Genomic DNA, 26,956 nt, shown 5'->3' with positions numbered 1-26,956 from the left:
AAGTATTGACTTCTTGTCGAACTGCGGAATTTCTTATGTAGCTTACACAAATGTTTTGTTTGAATGTAGTATATTTGTTTTTTTTTTTTTGTATTTACTTATACTTGCTTTAATATTGACACCTTTATTGACTTGATGAAATATGTATGTTTTTTTTTTTTTGGTTCTAGGAATCTATATCTATGGTAGAAAAAATAGAAAACTGCATGATGCAAGCAGAAGAGATAAAAGTGCATTTAAGTGTTATTATTATGTATTCTTATAATATTCTATTTTCTATTTTTACAGAAACAACATTTTATTTTCCCAGAATATTATTTTTATTCACACTTGTTTATATCATTTGCAGCGAATCAAGTTAGTTAGTTAGTTAGTTAGTAGTTAGTGAGTTAGTGAGTTAGTGAGTTAGTGAGTTAGTGAGTTAGTTAGTTAGTAGTTAGTTAGTTAGTTAGTAGTTAGTTAGTTAGTTAGTTAGTTAGTTAATAGTTAGTTAGTTAGTTTAGTTAGTAGTAGTTAGTTGTAGTTAGTTAGTTAGTAGTAGTTAGTTAGTTAGTTAGTAGTAGTTAGTTAGTTAGTTAGTTAGTTAGTAGTTAGTTAGTTAGTAGTTAGTTAGTTAGTTAGTTAGTTAGTTAGTTAGTTAGTTAGTAGTTAGTTAGTTAGTTAGTTAGTTAGTTAGTTAGTAGTAGTTAGTTAGTTAGTTAGTAGTTAGTTAGTTAGTGTTAGTTAGTTAGTTAGTTAGTAGTTAGTTAGTTAGTAGTTAGTTAGTTAGTTAGTTAGTTAGTAGTTAGTTAGTTAGTTAGTTAGTAGTTAGTTAGTTAGTTAGTTAGTTAGTTAGTTAGTTAGTTAGTAGTTAGTTAGTAGTTAGTTAGTTAGTAGTTAGTTAGTAGTTAGTTAGTTAGTAGTTAGTTAGTTAGTTAGTTAGTTAGTTAGTAGTAGTTAGTTAGTTAGTTAGTTAGTTAGTTAGTTAGTTAGTAGTTAGTTGTTAGTTAGTAGTAGTTAGTTAGTTAGTTAGTTAGTTAGTTAGTTTAGTTAGTTAGTTAGTAGTAGTTAGTTAGTTAGTTAGTTAGTTAGTTAGTTAGTTAGTAGTAGTTAGTTAGTTAGTTAGTTAGTTAGTTAGTTAGTTAGTTAGTTAGTTAGTTAGTTAGTTAGTAGTTAGTTAGTTAGTTAGTTAGTTAGTTAGTTAGTTAGTTAGTTAGTTAGTTAGGTTAGTTAGTAGTTAGTTAGTTAGTGTTAGTTAGTTAGTTAGTTAGTTAGTTAGTTAGTTAGTTAGTTAGTTAGTTAGTAGTTAGTTAGTTAGTTAGTTAGTTAGTTAGTTAGTTAGTTAGTTAGTTAGTTAGTTAGTTAGTTAGTTAGTTAGTTAGTTAGTTAGTTAGTTAGTTAGTATTTTAAAACCATATATTGACTCACGGGCACACTATAAACTTCAAAGGAGCCAGAAAAAATATATTTGGCATTTCTAAATCAAATTACCGAAGAATATGTATATACTTCCATATTCAACGTAAATATGCACACATTTCCCTCAAATATTTTCTGATCAAAATGGGATTAAATCATGTGTACAGAATAGCTTTCCTAGTAAATTTTCAAACCTTTTAATATTTATAAGATTTATTAAACCTTTCACTCCCAAAATACGAATCTGTAACAATATAAATAATTTAATAACAAATCCTTTTCAAAGTCAACATATTGATTTATGCCAAAAAGTATTATACAACATGGTCAGTTGAATCATTATTAGGTTTTGTTTAACTAAAACCAATTGCCAATCCTTTTACAAATTTGTTATATATTCTATCCGTTTTACCTGTATTCAAGTATTAAGTGAATTTAATAAAACAAAAAACTTAATGTAAACGATTTTTGCTTTATAATATATGTTTCAGCTAAATTTCTTTCGAAAATCTTAACAATCAAACACACACATTGACGGCCAATGCACTACTACCATTAGTCTTTTCTTCAACTTAAGATTCTCGGGTATAATTTTGCAAATGTATAGGTAGATCTGAAATTTTCTGATATGAGTGTAATTATATGTGTGTATGTATGTATGTATGTATGTATGTATGTATGTATGTATGTATGTATGTATGTATGTATGTATGTATGTATGTATGTATGTATGTATGTATGTATGTATGTATGTATGTATGTATGTATGTATGTATGTATGTATGTATGTATGTATGTATGTATGTATGTATGTATGTATGTATGTATGTATGTATGTATGTATGTATGTATGTATGTATGTATGTATGTATGTATGTATGTATGTATGTATGTATGTATGTATATGTATATGTATGTGGGTAAGTAAATAAATGTACATTGGATTATATAATTCCCATATTAAGCTTGTTTTGTCTTATTATATATATTTTTTGTTATGCTTTCTGTTCATCTTATTTAAACAAGCAATAATTCCCATATTAAGCTTGTTTTGTCTTATTATATATATTTTTTGTTATGCTTTCTGTTCATCTTATTTAAACAAGCAATGGAAAAAACAGCAACTAAAAACACGAGCAAAACTCACATGTTCATAGGAAAAAAAATTAACATAATTTGTGATGGCAGACAAACAGACAGTCAAAGGGAAAAGAAGCACCAAAATAAAAACATACATTAACACAGATATTGTAAAATACACCTACTGAAACAGACATTTTTACACACGTTCTTTGATTATCGACCCAGCAGTTTTAACGAATTCAGGTTAACTTAAATTTTTCGGCACATTTTAAAATAAAACATATCATACTTCAAATCACTGATTCGGTACAGCCACGCCGAACTATACCCAGTAAAATATTTTCAAATTTTGGTAATGAGTATTGTAGGTAATATAGTTATTTCACACATTACTTGGTAATGAGTGGTCTTTATTAATAAAATTATTTAATTTTTTTTGGGTAGGATTTGTTGCCAGATGTATAGAGCGTATGTCTAATAAGGAATTGGTTAATGGTTTTAAGCCTAGTCGATATTACAAGATTTTTGAAGAAATATTGATTTGAACCTTCATGTAAAAACTATTCCAAATAGCACGATAAAACAATTTGTTAATGGGGCATTGGGTAATAGAATATACTAATAAACACAGAAAATAACTGTAAGGTCGGTTTTAAATCCGAAAAAGTCGGGTAAGCACATTTGTAACCAGTTAGTTTTTGGTTATCGTCAAACAAAAATAAGTAGTTATTCACCCAAAAAGGAAGTACTTACACTTTGCTCCAATATTACTTGCCTACTTACCGGATAAGTAAAGATTTTGCTGGGTAGGTTTATATATAATAAATAAATATATATTTTTTCCTATAACGAGATGAAGATTTCTACCTTTAAGGCAGACCCTCTTAAGAGAATTAAAGAAATCATTTTTACTTTTCGATTTGCCTGTCTTGCGTATGAGTATATTGTTGCATGTATATTTAGATTTCCGAACCCTACAGTTCGGAGTAGTTTTATCGTACTAGTGATTTTACTTATTATTTACTACTAGAGTTGGTTCTAAAATTAACTTAATATGTGTTCTTAAAGGGAGGCGCTTGGTGTTATCAAACTTCACTTTAATTACAAATCGACAATAGATTTCATGTAAATGTCCTAAATAGAACTAAAGAAGAACACTTATGCCACGATTTTAAATCAAATTCCGAAAAAATATTGTATGCAAAAAAACAAAATTTAACCTAGTCCGTCGAGGGGTAGGCTTAGTAAGCTAGATGAAAAAGAAATAATAAATTGACCACTTTAAAATCTGCTGGATAATGTCAGATGATTGGTAAAATTGGTATGTTTGAAATCAATGCAAAAAATGTGTTTGATGTTAAACGTTTATTCAACCGTTTTTTCGGAAAATAAGTAAAAGTAAGCGTGTCTATATATAATAATATATAAAGCAATTTTACAAAAAGAAATTCTAAACATACGTGGGTAGTCTTCGAAAATATTAGAATAGAAAAAATCCAAAAATCATTAAAGAATAATTTCGATACAAAAGTGTTATCTATTAACTACCTACAAAGGTTTTTAAAAACTTTGAAGTATTAAGACTTTATTATAAAAATAAAATAAACACATCAACAGAACTTTATGTAATTCAATTAAGAATTTGAAATGATAAACGTCATAGTTTCAATACTTAACACACCGTCTACGCATTTTCCAATCCACATGTATTAACCCACATAAATATTCCAGTTCTTATATTTGCGATTATATATATGTACATGTATTTGTTTTCGTTTTTTTTTTTTTTTTTTTGGAGCCTGATGTCTGACTGGTCTTATTCAGTTGTAGTATATTATTTTTTGTGTTATTTTATTTACTGATGTTCTTTATCAGTTACGCTCGACTACGTATTAAGTACGAACAAAAATGAAAATATGATAAAATAAAATACATAATACAAAAAAAAAAAAACGAAAAGAATACGAAAATAAGTATAATGCAGAAGTGTTAAGATAAATGAGTTGAATATTTTCAACTGAAAGCTGCTAAAATTAATGTACCAAAATAAAACATAGAACAAACATATTTCTTACGAGCAAGCCCCAGCTCAAGCGCACAAACACTATGAGATTGTGGCAAAAAAAATGTTCTTAAATATTTGCAAATTTAAATATAAGAAAAATACAGGTGGTCTTAAATAAACATAATATTAACATAAATTTTTTAATATGCGATAAGAAAAGTAGATGTTAAATAAAACAATAAAATATACACTAACAAGATAAACAATGTTTTAAATAATATTATATACATACATATATAAATACAAAGATAATTGTATTAGAGCATTATCAGGTGAGGAGTGAGGCTTCGATTTGTTAAAAAAAAAAGAAATACATTTAATAGAAAAGTATTATGATAATTATATTTATCATGACAGTTTGTCATAGCTTTTGCAAATATGATAATCACCAAAATGTCATTAAAATTATATAAAAAATTACGAATAAGGTCCAGGTGGCTTAGATTACACGATCTGTTTGAGTCATATATTGTTTTTATACCCTATACCACTTTAGTGGGGAGGGTATATTGGTTTTGGTGCTGATGTTTATAAAGCACAATAATATTGGTCCTATACCGACCTTAAAGTGGCTTAGAATCATTTTCTGAAACCTTGTAATCAAACTACAGATCGGAGTTTTTAAGATATTTCAATGAAATTTGGCACATGATCTTCTAGAATCCTATTGGAAAATGGGTAACATCAGTCCAGTGTTTGACCTAGCCCCCATACAAATGAACCCCCCGAATAGGGCTTTTAAGTTCATAATTATGTTCAATATACTCGTATCTCGACAAAAAGCTGCAAAACAAAGTTCTATACTAGCCTTCATGACCCTGATAAATTGTTTGATGAAAAGCCCTCATTTGACCCCTAGCCCTTATACAAAGCCCCCTTCGAAATATGACTTAAATGTACACAATTGTTTTAAAAGAATGGCTAAAGTATATCTGAGACAAGGTACAATGCAACTTAAATGCTATATTATTAACACTAAATCATATTTTATTTTTATAACTGGTGTATAACTTCTGACTTGTTTTATATTCTGTATAATATTCGTAAATATGTATATCTGCTTCGATTTGGACCGGTACCTTCTAGGTAGTATATTTGATTCTTTTCATTACGAAATTATCAAAAACTTGGCTTTAACCGACTATGAAAGTGGTTCTGAACCAATTGTATTTCTTTAAAATAGGTGAAAGACTATTATTTTTGATGTTACAAATATCAACACAAAACCATATACTAAATACTATGTATATACTCATCTGTACGATCTAAAACATTTGTACTTTATAGGAAAGGTAATTAGGTATAAAGTTTTTTTATTATTTTTTAAATAATGAAGAATTTAATTTGATTTTTACTTATTGTTGACAAAAAAAGAGATTTTCTACAAAAGGGCTGATATGGGGGTGAGGGTAAATATGGGCCTATCCTTATTAATGTTGGTAGAGGAATTTACGTCCGGCCCGATCAGTACAAAATTCGGCAATGTCATTTAAACGTCTATAAAACTAAATTTTTGTTGACATAATAGGGTTCGGTTTCAAGGGGCCAAGTAATGGACCGATTTCTAACATCTTCAGTAGCGTCCGTCCTTGGGAAGAGGAGTATGTGCCAAATTTTATCAAATTATTAGCGTGAGCACAAGCTTTACATGGACACACAGACAGACAAACAGACAGACAGACAGACAGACAGACGGACGGACGGACAAATGGACAGATGGTCGAACAAACGGACTCAGAAAGTGATTTTGGGTCTAGCATCAATATTTTAAGGTGTTACAAACATCAGCATAAACGCATAATACCCTCCCCACTATAGTGGTTAAGGGTGGTATAATTATAAGTCTAAAATAATATCCTACCCCAAAGTGAAGGTCGTTTAAAAATATAAAGAAATACATTAAAAATTTTATTAATCACATTAGAAATTTAACATTAAAACAAATTCTTTAAATTTTCCCACAATAACCCACTTTCAAACTAGCAACCAATATAATTAAATTGTAATTTATTTTCATAATTAAATTTCATGACAATCGATTTGGTAACCATTTCAGTTGCTACCTATACATACATAAAAATTTATATAATGTTAATTAAAATACTTTCTTACTTCTAATACAATATGATTGTATTAAAATTTTAATGCACTCATCTATTTTCTTGTTAACCTACAATAAAAATCCATTACGTTTATTTTTTTTTCTTGCCTCCATTTTTAATTTTATTTAACTTTCTGACTTTGGCTTCTTTATATAATACTGCCAACAAGTCAAGAGAAAGATGCAGAAAAATATTAAAACAAAATTAGCAACATTTAATCCTTTTCGAAACTAACCACACACAGTATGTGTTTGTGTATGCAGGAGTGCTCAAGAAGTAGCAGCCACAACATCTTGACATTTAATTACCTTGGCATTAATGTACAGACTAGAATGAATGAACGAACGAATGAATAAAAGTTTGTATTGCAGAAATCTTAAAATCTTTAACGATCTTGATTTTCTTTTTTCATTTGTTCAACGTCATCATCGTCTTTAGCTTTAAACTTTGATGGGATCCGTGAGCTGTGCTCATACACGTACTTTGTGGATAAATTCAGTTGTGTTGTTTTTTTATGTTGTATTTGTAATTGTGGTAAAGGGTGAGGTACTGAAATATAAAACGCATTATGTCAAATGCAATTTAAGTCTTTTTCTTCTCTATTAAAATGGCAATGATTTTTGTTGTTGGTTTTGTTTTTTCACTAGATTTGCTGAAACTTAACGTTACCTTTTAAGCTGAGAAACAAACATGTGAACTAAATATCTGTTCTGGTGTGTGAAATACATTTTGCAGTTTCTGAATATATTGTCAGAAATTTAAAAGAAATAATACTTTGTTTTAAAGAAAATCACTACATAAAATTTTCCAAAACATGTAAGAGATTAGAATCATTTATAACATACATATATAAATTTCATAGATATTTTTGACCAAGTTCAACCCTTTTCCAGAGTGTGTGAATAAAACAAGTTTTATCAAAATATTTTCAAAAATTGTAACTGTTAATAAAAGGGGTTTCATATACAAATATTTAAGATTAACGAATGCAGTCCTCGTTATATAAATTTCCTTGATAATAAATACTTTTTATTTTTTCGTTTTAAAGACGGAAGCAAGAGAAGACGTAGACAGTTGGGAAATTTGTGCTACTTATAAACGTTTATAACTTGTTATTATTATTTTTTTTTTTTGTAGAAGAAACTTCTGATTGTAAAACTATTGTCTAAAATACACATTTGCCTCACTTAACGGCTAACCAAACTAAGTAAATCTCTTTATTTTTTCATTTCTGTTAGAGGTGTAAATTTTCTTAGAAAATTTTATTTATTTATTATTCTTTGTTAGCAGTTATTTTCACTTGTAACGTGTAAGTGTTTGTCTTTTGAGGCTGTCTATTTTTTCTATTTCTATTTTAAGTTTATGGGGGTATGTACTAAGAATTTTCTTAAGAATATATGAAAAAAAATCAAAATTTTCTATATAAAACTATATATTTTTTTCTTTTCTCTATATAGTAGTTTTGTTATGTAAACCTGTTTGTATTGTGCAAGTAAAAACTGTATGGGTGGATGTGGAAAAAAGGCAAAATATCTGTTGTTGACATAAAGTGGCAATTTTAATGTTAAGATAACTACCACTCACTATTCTACACTATTTGTTACACATTTTCAGTGCCCAGCTGTTTTGCGGGGAATAATGTTTTTAGATTTTTTATTAATTTTTCGAAACGAATTTACAAATTTAGGTAAAATAAAAAAGACTATCTATAAAAAGACTATTCTTAAAATATTGGTTAAAATTACAAATTTGAGATAGTCTCTCCGAATTGTGGGGATGTCTGTTAAAATATAGAAACAGAAACCTCTACTTTATACTCGTCAATTCTCGATTAATATTCCAACTCACGTACTCTTACTGTGATTCGTTATACGGGAAATTGTGTGAGTATTGTTCTCTGTATATGAGTGTGATAGTAGTGTGAATGCATGGTTATGTAATGTATGGGGGTAACAGGGTTATGTGATTACAGTTTAAATAAGGTATGTGTTAAATTGCCTAAATGAGCCCATAATAAAGCCACAGAAATACCAACCTAAGGCACTGAAATTTAAAATTGTATAATTAGTTGAGAATAATGAAAATATGAAAGATTGATATCTCGAAATAAATTTGTATAAATATATAAATCTTCAGACGAGTTTAACAAATTTCTATAGTTAGACCATAGAATGATAACACAAAAATTACACTGGTCTGTAAAAAAATTGGTACTTATAGTGAAGATTTCCTTGAGATTTAAGTTCGGTCCCATAAGGGTGAAGCAAAATAGTGAATTACTCGAAATTGTGACGTGATAGGAAGTAATCGAAAGCAGGCGTAGATTCAGTGTGGCAATATATTAAGTTCTATAGCATAGTTTTTTAAAGGAGGATTTCAGTGCAGATCAGTGTTATCAAAGAGTGTGGTTTTCAAGAGAAGTTGATGGCTATAGTTTTTGAGTATTTGATTTTGCCATTCTCAGGTCCAATGCCTCAACTTCTGCTTATCGTTTAACTGGTAGATATACTGCCGAATAAAATAATTTTTGTAAGAAAACTTTCCATAGCTTATTTTTAAATAAAAATATTTATTTAAAAATTATCCAATATTAAAACGTCATATTTATCATTAAAAACTAATTTTTTATCAAAAAAGTTTCTCTAATCTTGACTGTAAATTTTGGCTATCTAGTAATTTAAATTTATTTTATCTACTGCCTCAGTTACTTTTGATTTCCCACCTCTGCCTTAAACAATCAAGGATGTTCAGCAAGAAAGAAAAAATTATATCTCACACATAAAAAAAGACATTTGAAACATTTTTATGTATGTTAAAGTGTTAATGAGCAAAGGAAATTAAGTTCATTTGTAGCTAAAGTAACAAAAAGTTACAACAAAAGCGAAGCGTAAAAAAAATAAAATAAGTTATAAAATTTTCAAATTAGAATTTACATTTTTATAAGATTGTCTGCCTAGTCTACTACTAAAGTTTTTCCGGGGTATGAGTTTTTATATAATTAAGGAAATAACACAGCAAATTACAAAAAAAAAAGAAGCTGAAAATAAATTTAGTTGATGAAAAACGTTTTACATTTCTTATTTAGAAACAGCAATTGTTCTCAAGCGTATGAACATTTCTAATTAAAACACGTTTTTAAATTTAAATGATATCATTCAATTTATATAAAACTGTATTATTTAAACAAATGTGTGTAAAAATGTGTTAAATAATTTTTGCTTAAATAAAAATTTTATTTTAATTCGAATACATTTGTTAACTGCTTGCCTTTCTTCTTTTTTCGCCCCTTTTATTTTTACAGTCTCAACAGTAGCAGTTGAAGCGGTACTGGGTCGTACAGCCACTTTACCATGTGACATCGAACCGGAAGCCAAGGATGATAGAGTTTATATGGTCCTGTGGTTTCGTGAAAGTGCTGGTAAACCACTTTACAGGTAAAGCATTATTACAAATATCATCTCTTATATGAGTTTATAAAAAAATATAAAAAATAATAAAACTAGTGAAACTAAGCACACGATGTAATATGTGGAAAAATTTTCATGCATTTGTAGACAAGACACACACTTTGTTCTTATAGAAATTTATTTCCGCATATAAAAATCTAAAAAATAAAAAATACAGAAAGATGTAAACTAATGTGTAACTTTGGATTTTGAGCTAAATGCAATATTAGATAAGAGTATAAAATGGTTTCCGGTTTTACGATGAAATATTTATGTTTCTATTTTTATTATAAATGAGTTTAGGAAGGAATATGGTTAACTAAGTTTATTGTATTTGTAAGAAATATATTAAAGCATGATAATTTGTTAAGAAAGTTTTAATATAAAAAAATTTTACGACGAAAATTTTAGCACTAACATTATTAAGATAATTATAAGCGTTATAGTAATTTTCTGAACGGGACTTTATATGGCGGGTAGGGTCAATTACAGTCCATTGCTTCCCATATATTACAATATAATTTCTGGGTGCATGAAACAAATTATACCAACTTTTTTCAAGAGAATCAATTTCTTTCATTTTTTTCTCAAAATCACAAAACTGAAGTAGAATATTTATTCTCCTCTTTTTGAAAAGATACATTCATTAAGATAAGAGAGTTTTAAGAGTTAAGATTTCCAAATATCTCCAGAAAACCGATTTTTCCAAAACATTTAATTTTGTTCGATTATCGAGGATCTTCAGAAAATACAATACATTGATTACACAGAAGACAACTATTTAAGTGACAATTAAAAAATCTGTTAAATATATTTGACAACCATAAAATAGTTTCATGGTTTCTATAGTAGAAATAATTGTTCCCTTTAGCCAATATTTCTGCATCCGCAATTATACATTTTCCTAACGCAAACACTTTAAAAACAAAATACAACTAGTTTACAAAAAATTCAAACATACACATGAACACAGAAAAACGGAAAAAGAAACCTAAAATAAATTTACACACATACAAATGGAATTTAATTGGATGTGGTTGTCAGTTTAGTATGCCAGTTATTCAGACACTCAAACCAATACGACGACAACGTGCATAATTTTAACAAGACACCAGAGTAGAAATGTACAAAAGTAAATTCCAAAAAAAAAGAAATAAAAACTCTAACTCTAAAATAAAATCACCAACCAACCGACAAACAACATCAGCACACAGCGATTTCTTTTTGTTACCATATCACACTTGTACAATTTAATACGAACCATAAATTTAACTTCATACCCATGTACATAGGTTTTTGCACTCTTTTCCCCTATCTCTTGAAATAAAGTAAAATATTCTAATTTTCCACTCAGTTAAAATTTTCACATTTAATACTATATATTAGACTGTATATTTGTATCTGAAACAAATGCAAATGTTCATTACAAGAGTCACAGTACATACTAAACTTGTAGCAGTATTTGACGTTTTGCTTTTTATACCATTTTTTTTAAACATGCTGCAAATTATAATCCATGCATTCATATGAATATTTGTACATTCTAGCGACTGGTTAGCTGAATAAGGCTGGTGGTTAAGACTTGATTATTTTTTTTGTTTGTCAGCTGGATTACGTGTAACATTTTATTGTTACACCTTTTAACTTTTACGTATGTATTTACATTATACATTACATGTGTTACTCACTGCATTCATCTAGCTACCTATTCATATTTAAATGTAAAATACGAAATACATTCTTATACATACGTAATTATGTATGTATTACAACTGGCCCTATATTTGTATATTCTCTATATAATGCAAACAATGGTCGCTAGATTTATGATTACTGTGGGCTAAAATTGAAAACAGTTTCAAGAAGTTTTGCTTCAGTTTTAGATTTTTGTTGCGTTGATTATATAAACATGAAAGGATGAATTTTTATGAATCCACGGGAATATTTTTTTGGAATTCCGTTCAACAATTTTTTCATAAATTTTCTAAAAATATCTGAAAAGTTTAAAAAATCTCTGCACAAAAAAGTAAGAAGTTATAGTCTGAAGTGGCCCACCATGTGATACCCTACACCAATTATGAGAATATAATGTGATCATGCCTCCGATATATTTTTGTAATTGATTGATAAAAAAAATTCTGAAAGAGGCTTTATATGGGGACTAGGAGATAATATGAAGCAATCCTTATTAAAATTGGCGGATGGATTAACGTTTACACGAAATGTATTTATGCTGAAGTTATTCGATTTGTGAATTGTGGACATTTCAGTCATTATCTGATATGGGCTAGGAACAAACGAGGATCGATCATTACAAAATTCGGCAGGGCCATTTATGGTACGAGTGTATTCAACATACATGGACGGACGAAGTACAGACAGACGAATGGACATGGCTTAATCGACTCAGAAAATTATTCTATGCTTAAGTCAATTATGAACCGAGCTCTTTGAATTAACAAAATATTTATTTAAACATACATACATATGGTCAGTACGATCAGTTATGGACCGATTTCTGAAGGTGATCTTATATGCGGCTAGGGTCAATAATGAATCGCTCATAAAAGAGCGTTGAAGTAATTTTCTGAGGAGGACCTTATATGGGGGCAGGCGCGGATACACGGGGGAAAGAAATTACAAGCCCCCCCCTAAACCGAAAATTTTTCATACAAAATATAAAAATGAAGAAAAAGGAAAAAAGAAAATAAGTAAATAAGTAAATTTTCTGAAGGGGACCTTATATGGGGACTAGGGTCAATTATAAACCGATCCACATAAAATTTGTCAAAGAGATTTTGACACATAAGAAACTTACTTATGTCGAATTCGTCATCGCTATACTCGTACTTTTAAGCCAGTAATGAGCGATAAAGTCATTTTCTGAAGGGGACCTTATATGGGGAGTAGGGTCAATTATGGACCGAACTACATAGAATTTTGTAGTGAGATTTCATCGTATTTTTAAGCCAGTAATTAGCTTTAAAGTAATTTTCTGAAGGCTACCTTATATAGGTGGTAGGGTAATTTATGGGCAGATCCTCCAAGAAATTGGTAGAGTGATTTCGCCTCGCATAAAACTGATGTATGTAGAACTTCATCGCAATATTCGTAATTTTATGCCAGTAATGAGCGTTATAGACATTTTCTGAAGGGTACATTATATGGGGGATAGAGTCAAATCATGTGAAATTGGTAGATAGATTTTGTATCATATGAAACATCTTTATTTCGAATTTCATGAGTATACTCAAAAAGTTATTCCCGTTAATGCTGTTTTTCGGGGATCCACTTGTATGGATGTTATCCGAAAACGTAGACCGATATTGGCTATTTTCAATACCAAATAGACCTTATCAATAGAGACTATTTTTGCAAAATTACAGCAATCTAGCTTCTCCCTTGTGGTCTCTATCGTGATTTTAACAGACTAACGGACAGACAGACGGACGGATGAACAGATGAACAGACGGACGAACTTGACTAGATCGTCTTAGAATTTAATTAACACCTAAATATAAATACCATTATTTTTTATATTTTATTTTTCTAAAAATAAGGCTGGCTTCCAATTTACTTAGTACATTTTACATCGATATGCCCGAAATAAAATAAGGCAAATTTGGTAAATGCAAATCCAACAGCCTTGATATGAATATCCAGTATTTTTAATTTTAATTTGCCACTTATTTTGTCTTTCCTTCATCACTGTACTCTTTTTAGTTCATCTACATATATATGCAAATTTTTAAAATTTTTCTATTACTGGATTTACAAAATTTTAACTTTACTACTAACTACTCTGTTGGTCATATGTTAACCTCTTTTTTTACACTTAAATCAACATACTCGTACATATTCTAAGTACACATACGTACATATACAATTGTGTACTTATGCACTATACATAGTACATTTACATTTGTATAAGTGTTCATTTATATTATGAATTCTCTATTATTTGTTGAACTATATGCATAACCATATACTCATGTGTTCTAGTAATGGAGCGCTTTTGTAACCAAGTTAATTTGCCATAAACCAACTTTAGATTTCTCTGTCTTTTTCTATGTCATACATTTTGGAAAACACTACCTATTAGTTGTTACTGTTTAAAAAAAATAAATTTGTAAAAAACCAAAATAAAACGAATACTTAGAAACAAATAATTTTAAAAAGAGTTGAAATGTTAATGACATGGTCAAAGGACCATTATGAATAGCTGTGGTAATAATATGTATGTGTGTATGGCTGCTGTTGTTGGAATGTATAAATGAGTTTCTATAGTTTGGTGAATATTTTTACATAAATTGTTTTCAAAAGATTTTAGATTGCTACTGATGATAGTTATTTTTAGGAAATAAAAGAAATGCTATTTATACAATTGCTTCATGTTTATTTTTAAACTATAGTTTTGATTTAAATAACATTTAAATCGTTGTTAAGCTGTAAATGAGAAATATGGGAGAAACTCTGAACCTTCAACATTTCTTTCCCATTGATAGATTACAATGCCCAACAAAAATAATTTATTGGAATAATTTAAATCCATGGATATAATAAAATCATTACTACCTCTATTCTTAATATAGCTACCCTTCAACTCTTCCAAAAATAAATTTAGTTCTTACAGCTGTCAATATTCTCAATCAAATATAACACACAAATTAACATAATTCCATTTAAGTAATGAGAAACCTCATTTCCAATAGCGTAACAAACAATTATCTTAAAAATATGTTACTAACGAAAAACTGTCTTAATTCAATAAAAATACATCAATTTCACATGATTTATGTAATTTTAGCTCTACATGCCTGCTCCTTGACTAGTTCAATGTAGAAAACAAAAAATTCCACCAATACTAATTATTACACCACCCATTGTCTTTATAATACAAAATAAATGGTTATAATTTAATTTATTATTTACTAATAATATCAATATTAATGTAAAAACATTATTACAAAGAACCAGAACTGTAAACAAAAACAATGAAACAAGTGTGTAGGAAAGCACAGCATTAACCTCTAATATATATATGTAAGACAAAAACAACTAAAGAAACAGATTCCTATACAACAAATTATATATTATGGTATTGGATACCGTTGTTGTTTTCTCATACATACATACATACATATTAGCTGCATGCTGTTGATATTGCTCTAGGGGCCATATTGTATGTGATTTATAGACCGAGTTGTAAGACTTAATGTGTTGCACATTATTAACACAAACAGTCAAACATACACATAATTTAACTTAATACCAGACACACTTTCATATAAGTGAACCCCAGTAACTTATTTTAAAAGTGGCAGAGTCAAAGCGGAAAACGGAAGGGAAATAAAGAGCAAAAGCGACAAAGAAAAAAAAAGAAACAAACACACTTCGTAAAACATCGATATACTTTAGCCCTGTCAATTTAGGTAACGTGAACTGTTAATATACTTTACTTTTCTGTCGCATACACACACACACACATGTTAACGTAAACTCATATGTTGTATATACATACATGTGTACTCATACATTTAAAGTAAACATAAGAATGTTTTTATACATTATGTTGGCAAATGGCAAAATGCTAGGAATACTTTATTTTGTCTTTAACAGTGAAGCTTTCAGGTGTTGGAAATTGTCTAGTCAAAGAAATCTGAATCTTTTGATATTGCTAAAGCACATATTGGTTTGAAATTTTTTCAAAAATAATTCATTATATCGCGAATTATTGAAGATATAGTACCGATTCATATTAGATGTTCTATTGTTAGGAGTCAAAATTGCTAACTTAAGATTTAGATATTAAATATCCCAGCAAAAAATTTTGGTAATAAGTAATCTTGTCTTTTCTCAGTGTAACGTAAAAACTGTCTAATTTTTAACACATTTTGACCGCAAATGTTCATATAAAGATGTTAAAGTTATCTACTTGAAATTTTGAAATAAAAAGTAGACTATACTTCCTTCCAGACATACAGAAACACATTGTGAAAGTTTCAAGAAAATGGGTCCAGCGGTTTAGCCGTCTGACACCCACTGTTGTAAGCGGCACAATAAAATTGCGTGTGTCTATTATCAAACTTATTGTTGTAATAGAATGTAATAGTGCACCACACACGAACGCATAGATATCTATAGTAGTTTATTAAATCGTATTGTTGAATGTATACGTATATTTGTATATATGTATGTACGTTAGCACTCAATTGAAAACAATAAATTTTATTTCGCCATTCACAAAACTACAGCCAGCCATATACAATAGAAATTGACAAATACAAGTGCGTTAGAAGTTATTCAAAAAAAAAAAAAAAAACGTAGTTTTACACATATATGTTTTACACACACACATATGTATACACACACGCAATGCTTAAATATGTATTTTTGTTGTAAAAAAATAGAAAATATATATAATAAATAGTAATGTATAATAAGAACGAAAACAGAAATGTATTTTATTTATTTTTCTTGTTTTCTTCTGTGTTTGTAGTCTCAAGTTTGTGTTTATAAGTCATCTGTTTAATGTTAACAATATACATCCTGACACATTGTTGTGTATCAAACAATAATGTAGAATAATTTCCGATTTCCTTAGAAAAAAAAAAGAAAAATAAATAAACATATAGAATACAAACTCACGCAGATTGTTGAACGTAGAAAAAGGAACATAAATGAAATCAAATACACAGACTTACCTTCAAGTCATGATAGATATCTGGGTAAATATCTGTAAGTGATTCCAATGCGATTTCCTTGTTAGCAAGAAAAAACATAGAAAGAAATATGTAGAAGAAAGATATCTGTACAACATTTAAACTCAAGGCGACAACAACGAGACGTAACGTTTTTTCTTAAACGATATTAAACATAAAATGTAAAATCTCTTAAATATGTATATGAAAAAAAAATTGTTTAAATGTTTTCTTTATAGAAAGGAAATTTTGTACAAAAGCAAATTAATCTGATGATTAATTTAGGAAGTTCAAACAATATGTTTCAGTAGAAAATTTATTTTAATGAAATTAAGATAACAACACATCAGAAATATGAAATAATTGCTTTTAAACATTTTTCAAAATAAATTTAAATCACATCTTAAGAAATAGCTAGACAATAATAATAATAAAAGTTAGTTTGTAACCAAATGACTTACTTACGTTTATTATTTATGAAATTTAATGAAACATATTAATATTAAATTTATTTTAATTTTGCACTTACACATTAATACATACAATAACACTTAGGTCAACATCCTTAAGTTATTGATGGAATAAGAAATCATTTTAAATGTTTCAAATTAAGATACAATCCATAATATCCAGACGTATATGATTTATTATTTAGATAAAGTTAAAACAAACTAAAAATAAACTAAATGATGTAAATTTTAACCACAATGTAATTATTGAATTAGATATTTACTATATACAAATAATTTACGCACATTGGTTAAATTGAAGAACAAAGTTGAAAATAAAAACATATTGTCAAATCTCGATAAAAAAGTATTTGCGGTATAAAAAATATTATACTTTTGTTGACTCCATTTCAAAACTTATGAAACGGAATGTTCATATTTCATACAAAAGTTCGTCAAGATAATTTTCTTCAAAATTCGTAAATTTGTTGATCTAAATTTTAATACTTTTCATACATGAAATTCGAGAAATTTATAAGTCAAAATAACATAAGTTAAAATCTGTAAACAAATCTCTTTAATTAATGTGGTAATACATTTGAGTTACATTACTTATGTTGTATTTACTATAATTATATTTCATTACCACTGTTTTAGTAACCAGACCTACCAATATTAAATTATACACTTGACATAAGATAAACCAAATAAATCAATTTTAAAATTATTTTCTAATTAGAAAGACAATTTCATATCGTTTTCATACTTAAACATTTCATTTAACCATCACAGGCACAGAGTTTCTTCTAGCTACTTATACAAATACTAAAATATAAATATCAGTAATTGTTAAGTATGTGTAGTAGATATAGAAGATTTTGTTATATTGTAAATCAAATCAGATTTTTGTACATTTATACACTTGACTTACTTTAGAAATGTATCTCTATACAATCACATATATAAAATACCATATTTATACAAACGTATATCTGTGAATGTATTTAGCAAAGAAATATCCAAATGTTTGTGTATAATCAAATCTTTTTATACTACAAATTTGTTATTTCATATAATGTTTTTCTTTTTGTAATTCTCATTTTGACTACTTGTGTATGTATGTGTTTTATTAAGTGCACATTTGTATGGAATCTATATACTTTTCCACCTCGATAAGTTTAGATGAGTTGAAGATTTTACGAAAATTTTCTATATATAACACTTTATAAAATCCAATATTACCACACCAAAGTTACGCTCAGTGTAATCTGCAGCAAACCACATTTAAGTTTAACAGTTACAATCAAAGTGTTAGTTGAAGGTAAGAGATTGGGAAGTAGATGAAATATAAGTGAAAGCAATGGTATTTGAAGCTAAAGCTGATAAATCTATACAGCAAACTGAAACAACATTTCAAAACCATAAAATCCACAAACTAACAAGTTTTATAGTCAAAGTTTCTTATATGATTGTTTAGATATTTTTTCTTTTCAAATGTTTGAATTATATTCATTTCGAATTTTTAAATTTTCCGTAGAAAAAAGAAGGAAATTTAAATGAAGTTATAGAGGAAATGATGGTAAATAATTAAGAAAATTGTCGTCTTTTGATTTATGCAGAAATTTGGGACTTTAGGAGATGACAACGTGGTATAATTTAAAATCACAAAGGCCTCCTTCGGATCTATATGCACTCTAAAGACAACTCTAAATTAATATGATCACTTTAATTCCAACAATAATAAATCACTAAAGGTTTAACTAACACTAAATTTTAATTTTTCCTCTATTTACAGTTAGTAGTTAGTTAGTTAGTAGTTAGTATGTTAGTAGTTAGTTAGTTAGTTAGTAGTTAGTTAGTTAGTTAGTTAGTTAGTTAGTTAGTAGTTATTAGTTTAGTTAGTTAGTTAGTTAGTAGTTAGTTAGTTAGTTAGTTAGTTAGTTAGTTAGTTAGTTAGTTAGTTTAGTTAGTAGTTAGTTAGTTAGTTAGTTAGTTAGTTAGTTAGTTAGTAGTTAAGTTAGTTAGTTAGTTAGTTAGTTAGTTAGTTAGTTAGTAGTTAGTTAGTTAGTTAGTTAGTTACTTAGTTAGTTAGTTAGTTAGTTAGTTAGTTAGTTAGTTAGTTAGTTAGTTAGTTAGTTAGTTAGTTAGTTAGTAGTTAGTTAGTTAGTTAGTTAGTTAGTTAGTTAGTTAGTTAGTTAGTTAGTTAGTTAGTTAGTTAGTTAGTTAGTTAGTTAGTTAGTTAGTTAGTTAGTTAGTTAGTTAGTAGTTAGTTAGTTAGTTAGTTAGTTAGTTAGTTAGTTAGTTAGTTAGTTAGTTAGTTAGTTAGTTAGTTAGTTAGTTAGTTAGTTAGTTAGTTAGTTAGTTAGTTAGTTAGTTAGTTAGTTAGTTAGTAGTTAGTTAGTTAGTTAGTTAGTTAGTAGTTAGTTAGTTAGTTAGTTAGTTAGTTAGTAGTTAGTTAGTTAGTTAGTTAGTTAGTTAGTTAGTTAGTTAGTTAGTTAGTTAGTTAGTTAGTTAGTTAGTTAGTTAGTTAGTTAGTTAGTTAGTTAGTTAGTTAGTTAGTTAGTTAGTTAGTTTGAAAGGAGGACGTATATACATCAAATCCGAAGAAATAAACCTAGGCCTCTATAGGGTCTATTCTGTCTCAGGTGGGAATCGAACACACCACTTCCGGTCTACCAGATTAACCATTAACCTACCGGAGGCCTAATTTAATATTTATAACATTTTTTAATAGATCTGTGTCGTATGAGTACTACTTATTTCATATACACAATAAAATATCAATCATACGCTACGTAAATTAAATTAGTCACAATCGAAAACAAACTATCTTACAAAAAATAATAATTAAAAGAACCTTAGCAAAACGTTTAAAAAGATTGTTTATCATACATTTTTGTTAAGCAAAGTCTTGAATAAACGTTCAAAGCCTTTACAGTTTTATATAAATGAAATTCTATTTATTATTTAATCTCAAAATATTAAACTTAAATTTAAGCCTTTCAAATACAATTTTTAAACAACTCAATATTTTAATTTGTATATTTTACATATAAATATATAAGTAAATTTAATTAACAGCGTCCATTTTTCATATTAAATCTCTGACATATAAAGTATATTTTTTTATCCAATAAAATAATTCAATTATTAGGTTAATTTAAAAACAGCTATCTGGATTTGTTAATGGCTTAAAATATAAAAATTTCATTGCTAACAAAAGTCATGCAAAAAAATACTACATATCTACATAGTATACAAAGCTATTTACAATGCATATGGTTAAAAAACATTAAAAATACTGCCACAATGCGGTGATTAATAAAATGATACCAGTTGTTTGTTTAGCCTTTAACAAAAACAAATTTTTAAAATTGATTAAAAATTGTTGTTTTTTTTTTTCAACCGTTTTTTTTGCAAACGTTTTTATTTACATAATAGTACGTGCATTGCGGGAGAATAGCTATGAAAAAAATTTAATTAACAGAAAAATATATACCTTTGCATGTCCTTCAAAATCTGATCGATATATGTATGTACATTAGAATGGCACCGAATTGCAATTTGCTGATCTTGCCGCCGAAAATAATAATTGCATAATTTTAAGATACAATTTCAAATCTAATCTTTTGTTAGCTATGTAATAATATGTATTCATAATTTCATAAGCTATTCATTAATATGTATGGTAGGTAGGTAGGTAGGTAGGTTGATAGGAGGATGTATACTACATCAAATCCGAAGAAATACACCTAGGCCACTATCGGGCCTGTTGTGCGCTCCAATTCAAGAAAAAAAAAAAAAAAAAAAAAAAAAAAAAAAAAAAATTGTTCACTGAATGTATTATTTTTCCATGTTCAGAAACTCAGTTTCCTGGACGTAATTCCTAAGAATCTTCCAATCGGTGTTGGTTAAGAATGTTATTTCTGGAATAACATCACTTCCAAGATACTTGGATCTAACTTCGACGAATGCCTGACAATGGCAAAGAAAGTGCTCCAGAGTTTCACTGTCCTCTCCACATGCTCTACATTCGTCTGAATTCGCACGTCCAATTTTGTATAGATGTGCTCGTAATCCTGTGTGTCCACTGAGAATACGTACCATCATACTAACCTCAGACTTGCTCATTTTGAGAAGATTTCTCGTCTTGCTCTCATCAGGGTCACCCCATAGAATCTTTGTGGTTCTACCCACCGTTTCATTATTCCAAGAGGCCTTATGGGATTCTCTCATCCATATTTTTAATTCAGCTTTTGTTGCGTCGAATGGTTTTGCGTTTGTCAGGTTAACTACATCGAGCTCCCTTCCCTTTAAAGCTATTACATTCGCCCTTTCGTTGCCGACTACTCCCGAGTGGCCTGGTACCCATATGATGTGAACCTTACCTCTGGGAGAGTATTCAGTTAAAGCTTTCTTACAATCCAATACAGTCTTAGATTTAATTCTATCACCTGATATCGCACAAATTGCCTTCTGGCTGTCGGTAAATATATTAAGCCCTGTGGGCGCCATATTTATTCTAATCCAATTTACACATTCCGTTATTGCTCGTACTTCTGCCTGGAAGCTTGTGTTATGATTAGGTAAACGGTGGTATATTTCTGTTTCTGGGTCTTCAATATAGAACCCCAGACCCACTTTGTCCCCTAATTTAGAGCCATCCGTGTAGCAACGGATTCCTACTGGTATTTGCTCTAATGTTCCGCTTGACCAAGACATTCTATCTGGGATTAGCGTTTCAAAGTTTCCGACATATTCAGTGTCTGGTATGCGATCAGGCACGTCCGATGAATGTGTATAACCTTCCAATGTGTCCAGTATACATTGATGACGTGTCCTATAACCGTTTTTGGCCAGTTCGCCTAAAGTAAAGAGCCGTTCGGCTGTAAGCGCCGCCTCATATCTTATATATGTTTCAATGGGTGGAATATCTAGCAACGTTTCCAGAGCCTTGGTTGAAGTAGTACACATGGCACCACTTATACCCAAGCAGCATGTACGCTGAACTCCCTGCAGTAGTTTGATATTACACTTTTTGTCCAAAGCACTCCACCAAATTATTGAAGCATAAGCTAGGATTGGTCTAATTACACTTTTATAAAGCCAATTTGTCATAGTAGGACTAAGACCCCATTTCATGCCTATGGTTCTCCTACATATCGCCCAGCACCGATGTGCCTTGTTGATCCTATCCTCTATGTGGTGTCTCCATTTTAATTTCCGGTCAAGTATTACACCTAAGTACTTAACTTTGTCTGTCACCGGTATCTTCTTGCCCAAGAAGCAAGGTTCAGTATATGTAGAAATTTTTGTCTTTCTTGTGAAAAGACAGATTTCCGTCTTCGCCGGGTTAACATTGAGGCCTCTCGGTTGAGCCCAGCTCAAGGCCGTATTCAGAGCCTCCTCAGCTCTTCTACACAAGTAATTTGGATCCTTTCCCTTTAAAAGTATTACGACATCGTCTGCATAGCAGACAGGTCTAAGTCCTTTCTCGGTTAGGGTCCTTAGGAGGCTATTATGTAATACATATACATAATATTATTGTTTGCATTATTAAGTTATGTTTTTGGATGAAGGTTGGTTTTGAAAAATTTTAATAAAATTTTATCTAGATTGAATCTAGAAGGAACTAAAGTTTCGTATTTTTTTTTTCTTCATTCCAACCGGGCCACTCTAATGTAAAAACATATGTATGTGTGTATGTGTATATGCTATTGAACGTTGAAAAAAAGTTTTTTTTACTACTGATTAAATTTGTTTTGAAATGTCAAATAAGTTATTTGTTTACTGTTTTTGCTTATATATATAAATGTGTAAAATTTGGTCATAATATTTTTTACTGAATTTTGCTAGTTTATATAAAATTTATAAACTTTTGGGGCTTAAGTTTTTAAGCCTAAAATTTCTTGATGAATCGGAAGTTTTAAGATATTTCCTAGTTTTGGTGGTTTATTAAAATTACATTTTTTATCTTTGGTTGTTAGATCTTAAGGTGTACAGAAATTTAAACTTAATCGATTACGACGAAATTTGCAATAAATTAAGTAAGTACAATTGGATAGTAGGTCAGACACAAATTTTCAGCTCTATCGGTCAAGAACTGCTGGACTTAGAGGGTCAAAGGTGGACATTTTTTATTTATTGTTGAGTTAAAAAATATTTTTTATACAAGTAATTAGAATGACTACTTTCATTGTAAATCGCATAAAAAACGTATACAGCTTCTATATCTTCACTGCCAAGATGACTAATGAATTAGAAAGTATTTATATAACACATTATTAGTAAGACCTTATTAGACTACTTCTATGTAATCCATACGATATGTAGCTGGGTATAAACATAATTTTAAATTTGTTAATATAAAATCGAATATATTTAATATAAAAAAGCAATATTGTTAACCCACGAAATTTACTCGGAGGAAAAGCAAGGGCTGCGGATTTTTCCTCTTCCAAATTTGCTAATAAGTATTAATATTATTATATGCAAATTTTTTGTAAATTTGATCTTAGAAAAATGTTGTCGTTATTAGAACACTACTGGATACCACGTAGTGCTAGGGCCTAATTTTGGTTATAACCCTAATATACATACATACGTATTTATGATATTTATTGACTACAAAATTGTCCAAGGAGACTTTGGAGTTTGCAGAGGATTTATCATAGTAATAGTAACTCGACATTATGGTTTCAAAATCGTAAGGTTTTTTATGTGAAATTACAAAAAATTTTCTTCAAAACTGCGACCTGTACTTTATAAAAACGCTTTTATGAACGAACGGACATTGTGGAATAGACACAGAAAGTCATTCTAAATCGATCGGTATAGGTTTTTGGCGCACATACATACATATATGACCAATATTTTAATATGAATTATTTCACCTAGCCCCCATACAAAGTTTACAATCTGTCCGTATACTTATAAGAAATCATAGGTAATGGATTTTGAATATAATCCCACTATTTCTCCTATCTCATACCGAAACTATCTAAACTATGCTTATAACCTCAAAAATTTTGAAAAAATCATTAAATATTAAGGCCGAGTTTTACAGTTCTGACTGAGGGAAGAAATTTTACTTAAGTTTTGAAATTTGTATAAAATTTTCAAAATTAAATAAATTTTGTTTCTTTAGTGAGAACTATAAAAACCGGCTCTATGTATTTTTTAACACACAACATTGCCTACTTTTTAGGGTCAGTTTACTTATACATATGTACTTTTATATACGATAAATATTAATAAGTCTCATGTCAAAAAAGGGTACAAAAAAAAAGTAAAAATTTGTGAAGCCATTCAGTCACATATGTTTTGACACATTTTTGTCATATTTGATTTTTTTTTTCAACCCCAACCCAAAAAAAGTACACAACATATTTTTATACATTTTTGTTCTGTGTTGCTTCCTCTTCAACTTGACACGTTTAAGTTTTTTTTTTTTTTCATTAATATTATTTTTTTTTTTTTTTGTATTTCATCTGCTATGAGCAAAAATTGCTACAAAGTGAAAACCAATAAAAAAATAATAATAACGGCAACAATAAAAGCAAAAAAAGAGTAAGATAAAAGGACACTCACTATCCACAAGGTTAAAATTTCACAAATATATACAGACAAACTTATATTTTTTACACTCTCCTACACACATACATAAATGGCTTTAAATTTGTACTTTTATAAAGGTGTCATATTTTATATTGTAAATGGAAATGAATGAAAATGAATTGAAATGAAAAAACGAGTACAAGTGTTAAAACTGTTTATTGGATTATAGAAAACATGTCACGTTTGAAAAAGGTTTTTCATATTTTTGGTTTCCTCCCACATTTATTCGTTTTTTTGTAATGAAAGTACTTTTTTTGGTAAATTTAAATTTTACTTAATATTATACAATTGATTTTATTTGTGTTGTCAAGAGAAAGGCTTATTTTTCTATGGGTATTTTTTTTTTTTTTTTGTATGTTTTAGCTGTTGCTATTGATATAATATTTTGTTATTATACGTGTCACTAATATTTATTATGTAGGTCACTTTCAAAAAATGTTATTGAACCAATATCGTTGTCAATGCTTTTAAAATATATGACATGTAATTGAATAATTCATAATATTGTTCTTATAATAGGGTTTGGAAAATGTGACATTTGGTATTTTCTAAGGAAATATAATATAGTTATGTGTGGGAAATATAATAGTTTTTAATATTCTTGAAACATTTTTGAAGTTTTATATCCTACGCCGCAGTAGTAAATAATGATGTCTGTAAGACATTCTTTCCAGTTTTTATAGACAGCTACTCAGAATTAGTACTTGAGTTATTTTAATGGTCTTTGGCCTTAGTCTAAATGTTTTTATCAAATTACAATTTGAAATCTTGTTGATTTTAATTGTAATTGGTGTATGATTTTACATGGTTCCCATATATCCTTAACGAGGATAATGCTACTATTTACATATAACTTCTCAATGAATACTTTTAAAATGCATATCATAAAGTTTCTTCAAAATTCAACGGAAAAGTTTATTGACTTCTTCAAATAAAAGACATTTTCTTTTCAAATTAAACCAAAAAAGCAATTAACCTTGATTATTGTACATCACAGCCTTAACACTATTTGTAACTAAAAACGGAAACTAAATAAAACAACAAACGCCTTCATACAAACAAGGTGTAAATAAAATATATGCTTGTAAGGGCTTTTCATAAATACAAAGCTTTTTGACCTTTTATTAGACGTTTGTAATGTTGTTTATATAACATTTTATTATATTTCTATACTTGTATTTATACTTATTTATTTTATACATCGCACATGGCCTTACAAAAAGAGGAGGTAAAGGGTGTTGGGTATATTTTTTTGTATTATACGGATGTAGGTTAAATAATTATTTTTCTTTTATCCAAGTTTTGTTTATTTTTTTTTTTTTCTTTCTCGTCGACTGCATGTTCTTGAGATTGTATTTTCGTTCACATAACATACATACATACATACGTATGTATGTATGACACTAACCATATTGGTATGGAGCAACAAAATATGATGGTTACTTTTACTGTCGTTGCTTTAGTCATACATATAATATGTATGTATTTATGTATATTAGGATGGTATAATTTATATTGGGTAGTATACCATTTAATAAATGCCATAAATAGTTAACCAAATTTCAATGGACTTTCTACTTAACATAAAGTGTTACGAAAATTTTCTTATTATAACTCGAACGATATTCTTAAAATTGGTATAAAATAACTGAAATTTTTACCCTGAAAATCTTCCTATTATGAACAACATCAATGCCTTTGAATGTCCATCAAAGTTTAAATATATGTAAAGGTCCATATTTGACAAAAAAAAAATCAGCTTGTGGTCATAAAATACAATATATATATAGGAAAATATATATCAAAAGTTAAAAGTTTTGAATATTTCCCAGTAAAAACTTGCATTACCATGTAAGAAGTTAAAATGCTAAAACTTACTTACACAATAGCATTTTAAGTCATTATCTTAACACAGTGATGTCATTGGAGGTAAATACTTACCACAAATGATTACAAGTAATTTGAAAAAGTAGTCATTGTAAATCACACGAAAAAACTTATACAGCATCTGTATCTTAACTGGCAAGATGCCTAATGAATTAGAAATTATTATAAATAATTTCTAATTTAAATTATTAGTAAGACCTTATTATAC

General features: G+C 28.5%; 1 protein-coding gene across 3 annotated transcripts in view; it reads left to right on the top strand.

Annotated features, from left to right (window-relative positions):
• Positions 1-26,956, top strand: part of LOC119602578 (putative uncharacterized protein DDB_G0282133) — a 326,929-nt gene that overhangs the window by 219,621 nt on the left and 80,352 nt on the right. For all 3 annotated transcript variants that reach the window (XM_037954179.1, XM_037954171.1, XM_037954186.1), the window contains one exon: positions 9,950-10,082. In XM_037954179.1, coding sequence (XP_037810107.1) covers positions 9,950-10,082 — 133 coding nt within the window. The remainder of the gene's footprint in view (positions 1-9,949; positions 10,083-26,956) is intronic.

The sequence above is a fragment of the Lucilia sericata genome, unplaced genomic scaffold (assembly GCF_015586225.1).
Source record: "Lucilia sericata isolate MDLA Ls3-8-SP2 unplaced genomic scaffold, ASM1558622v1 Contig000007F_arrow, whole genome shotgun sequence".
Taxonomy (NCBI): Eukaryota; Metazoa; Arthropoda; class Insecta; order Diptera; family Calliphoridae; genus Lucilia; species Lucilia sericata.
Note: the sequence above shows the minus strand (reverse complement) of the source record. Positions and strands in the feature narration are given on the sequence as shown.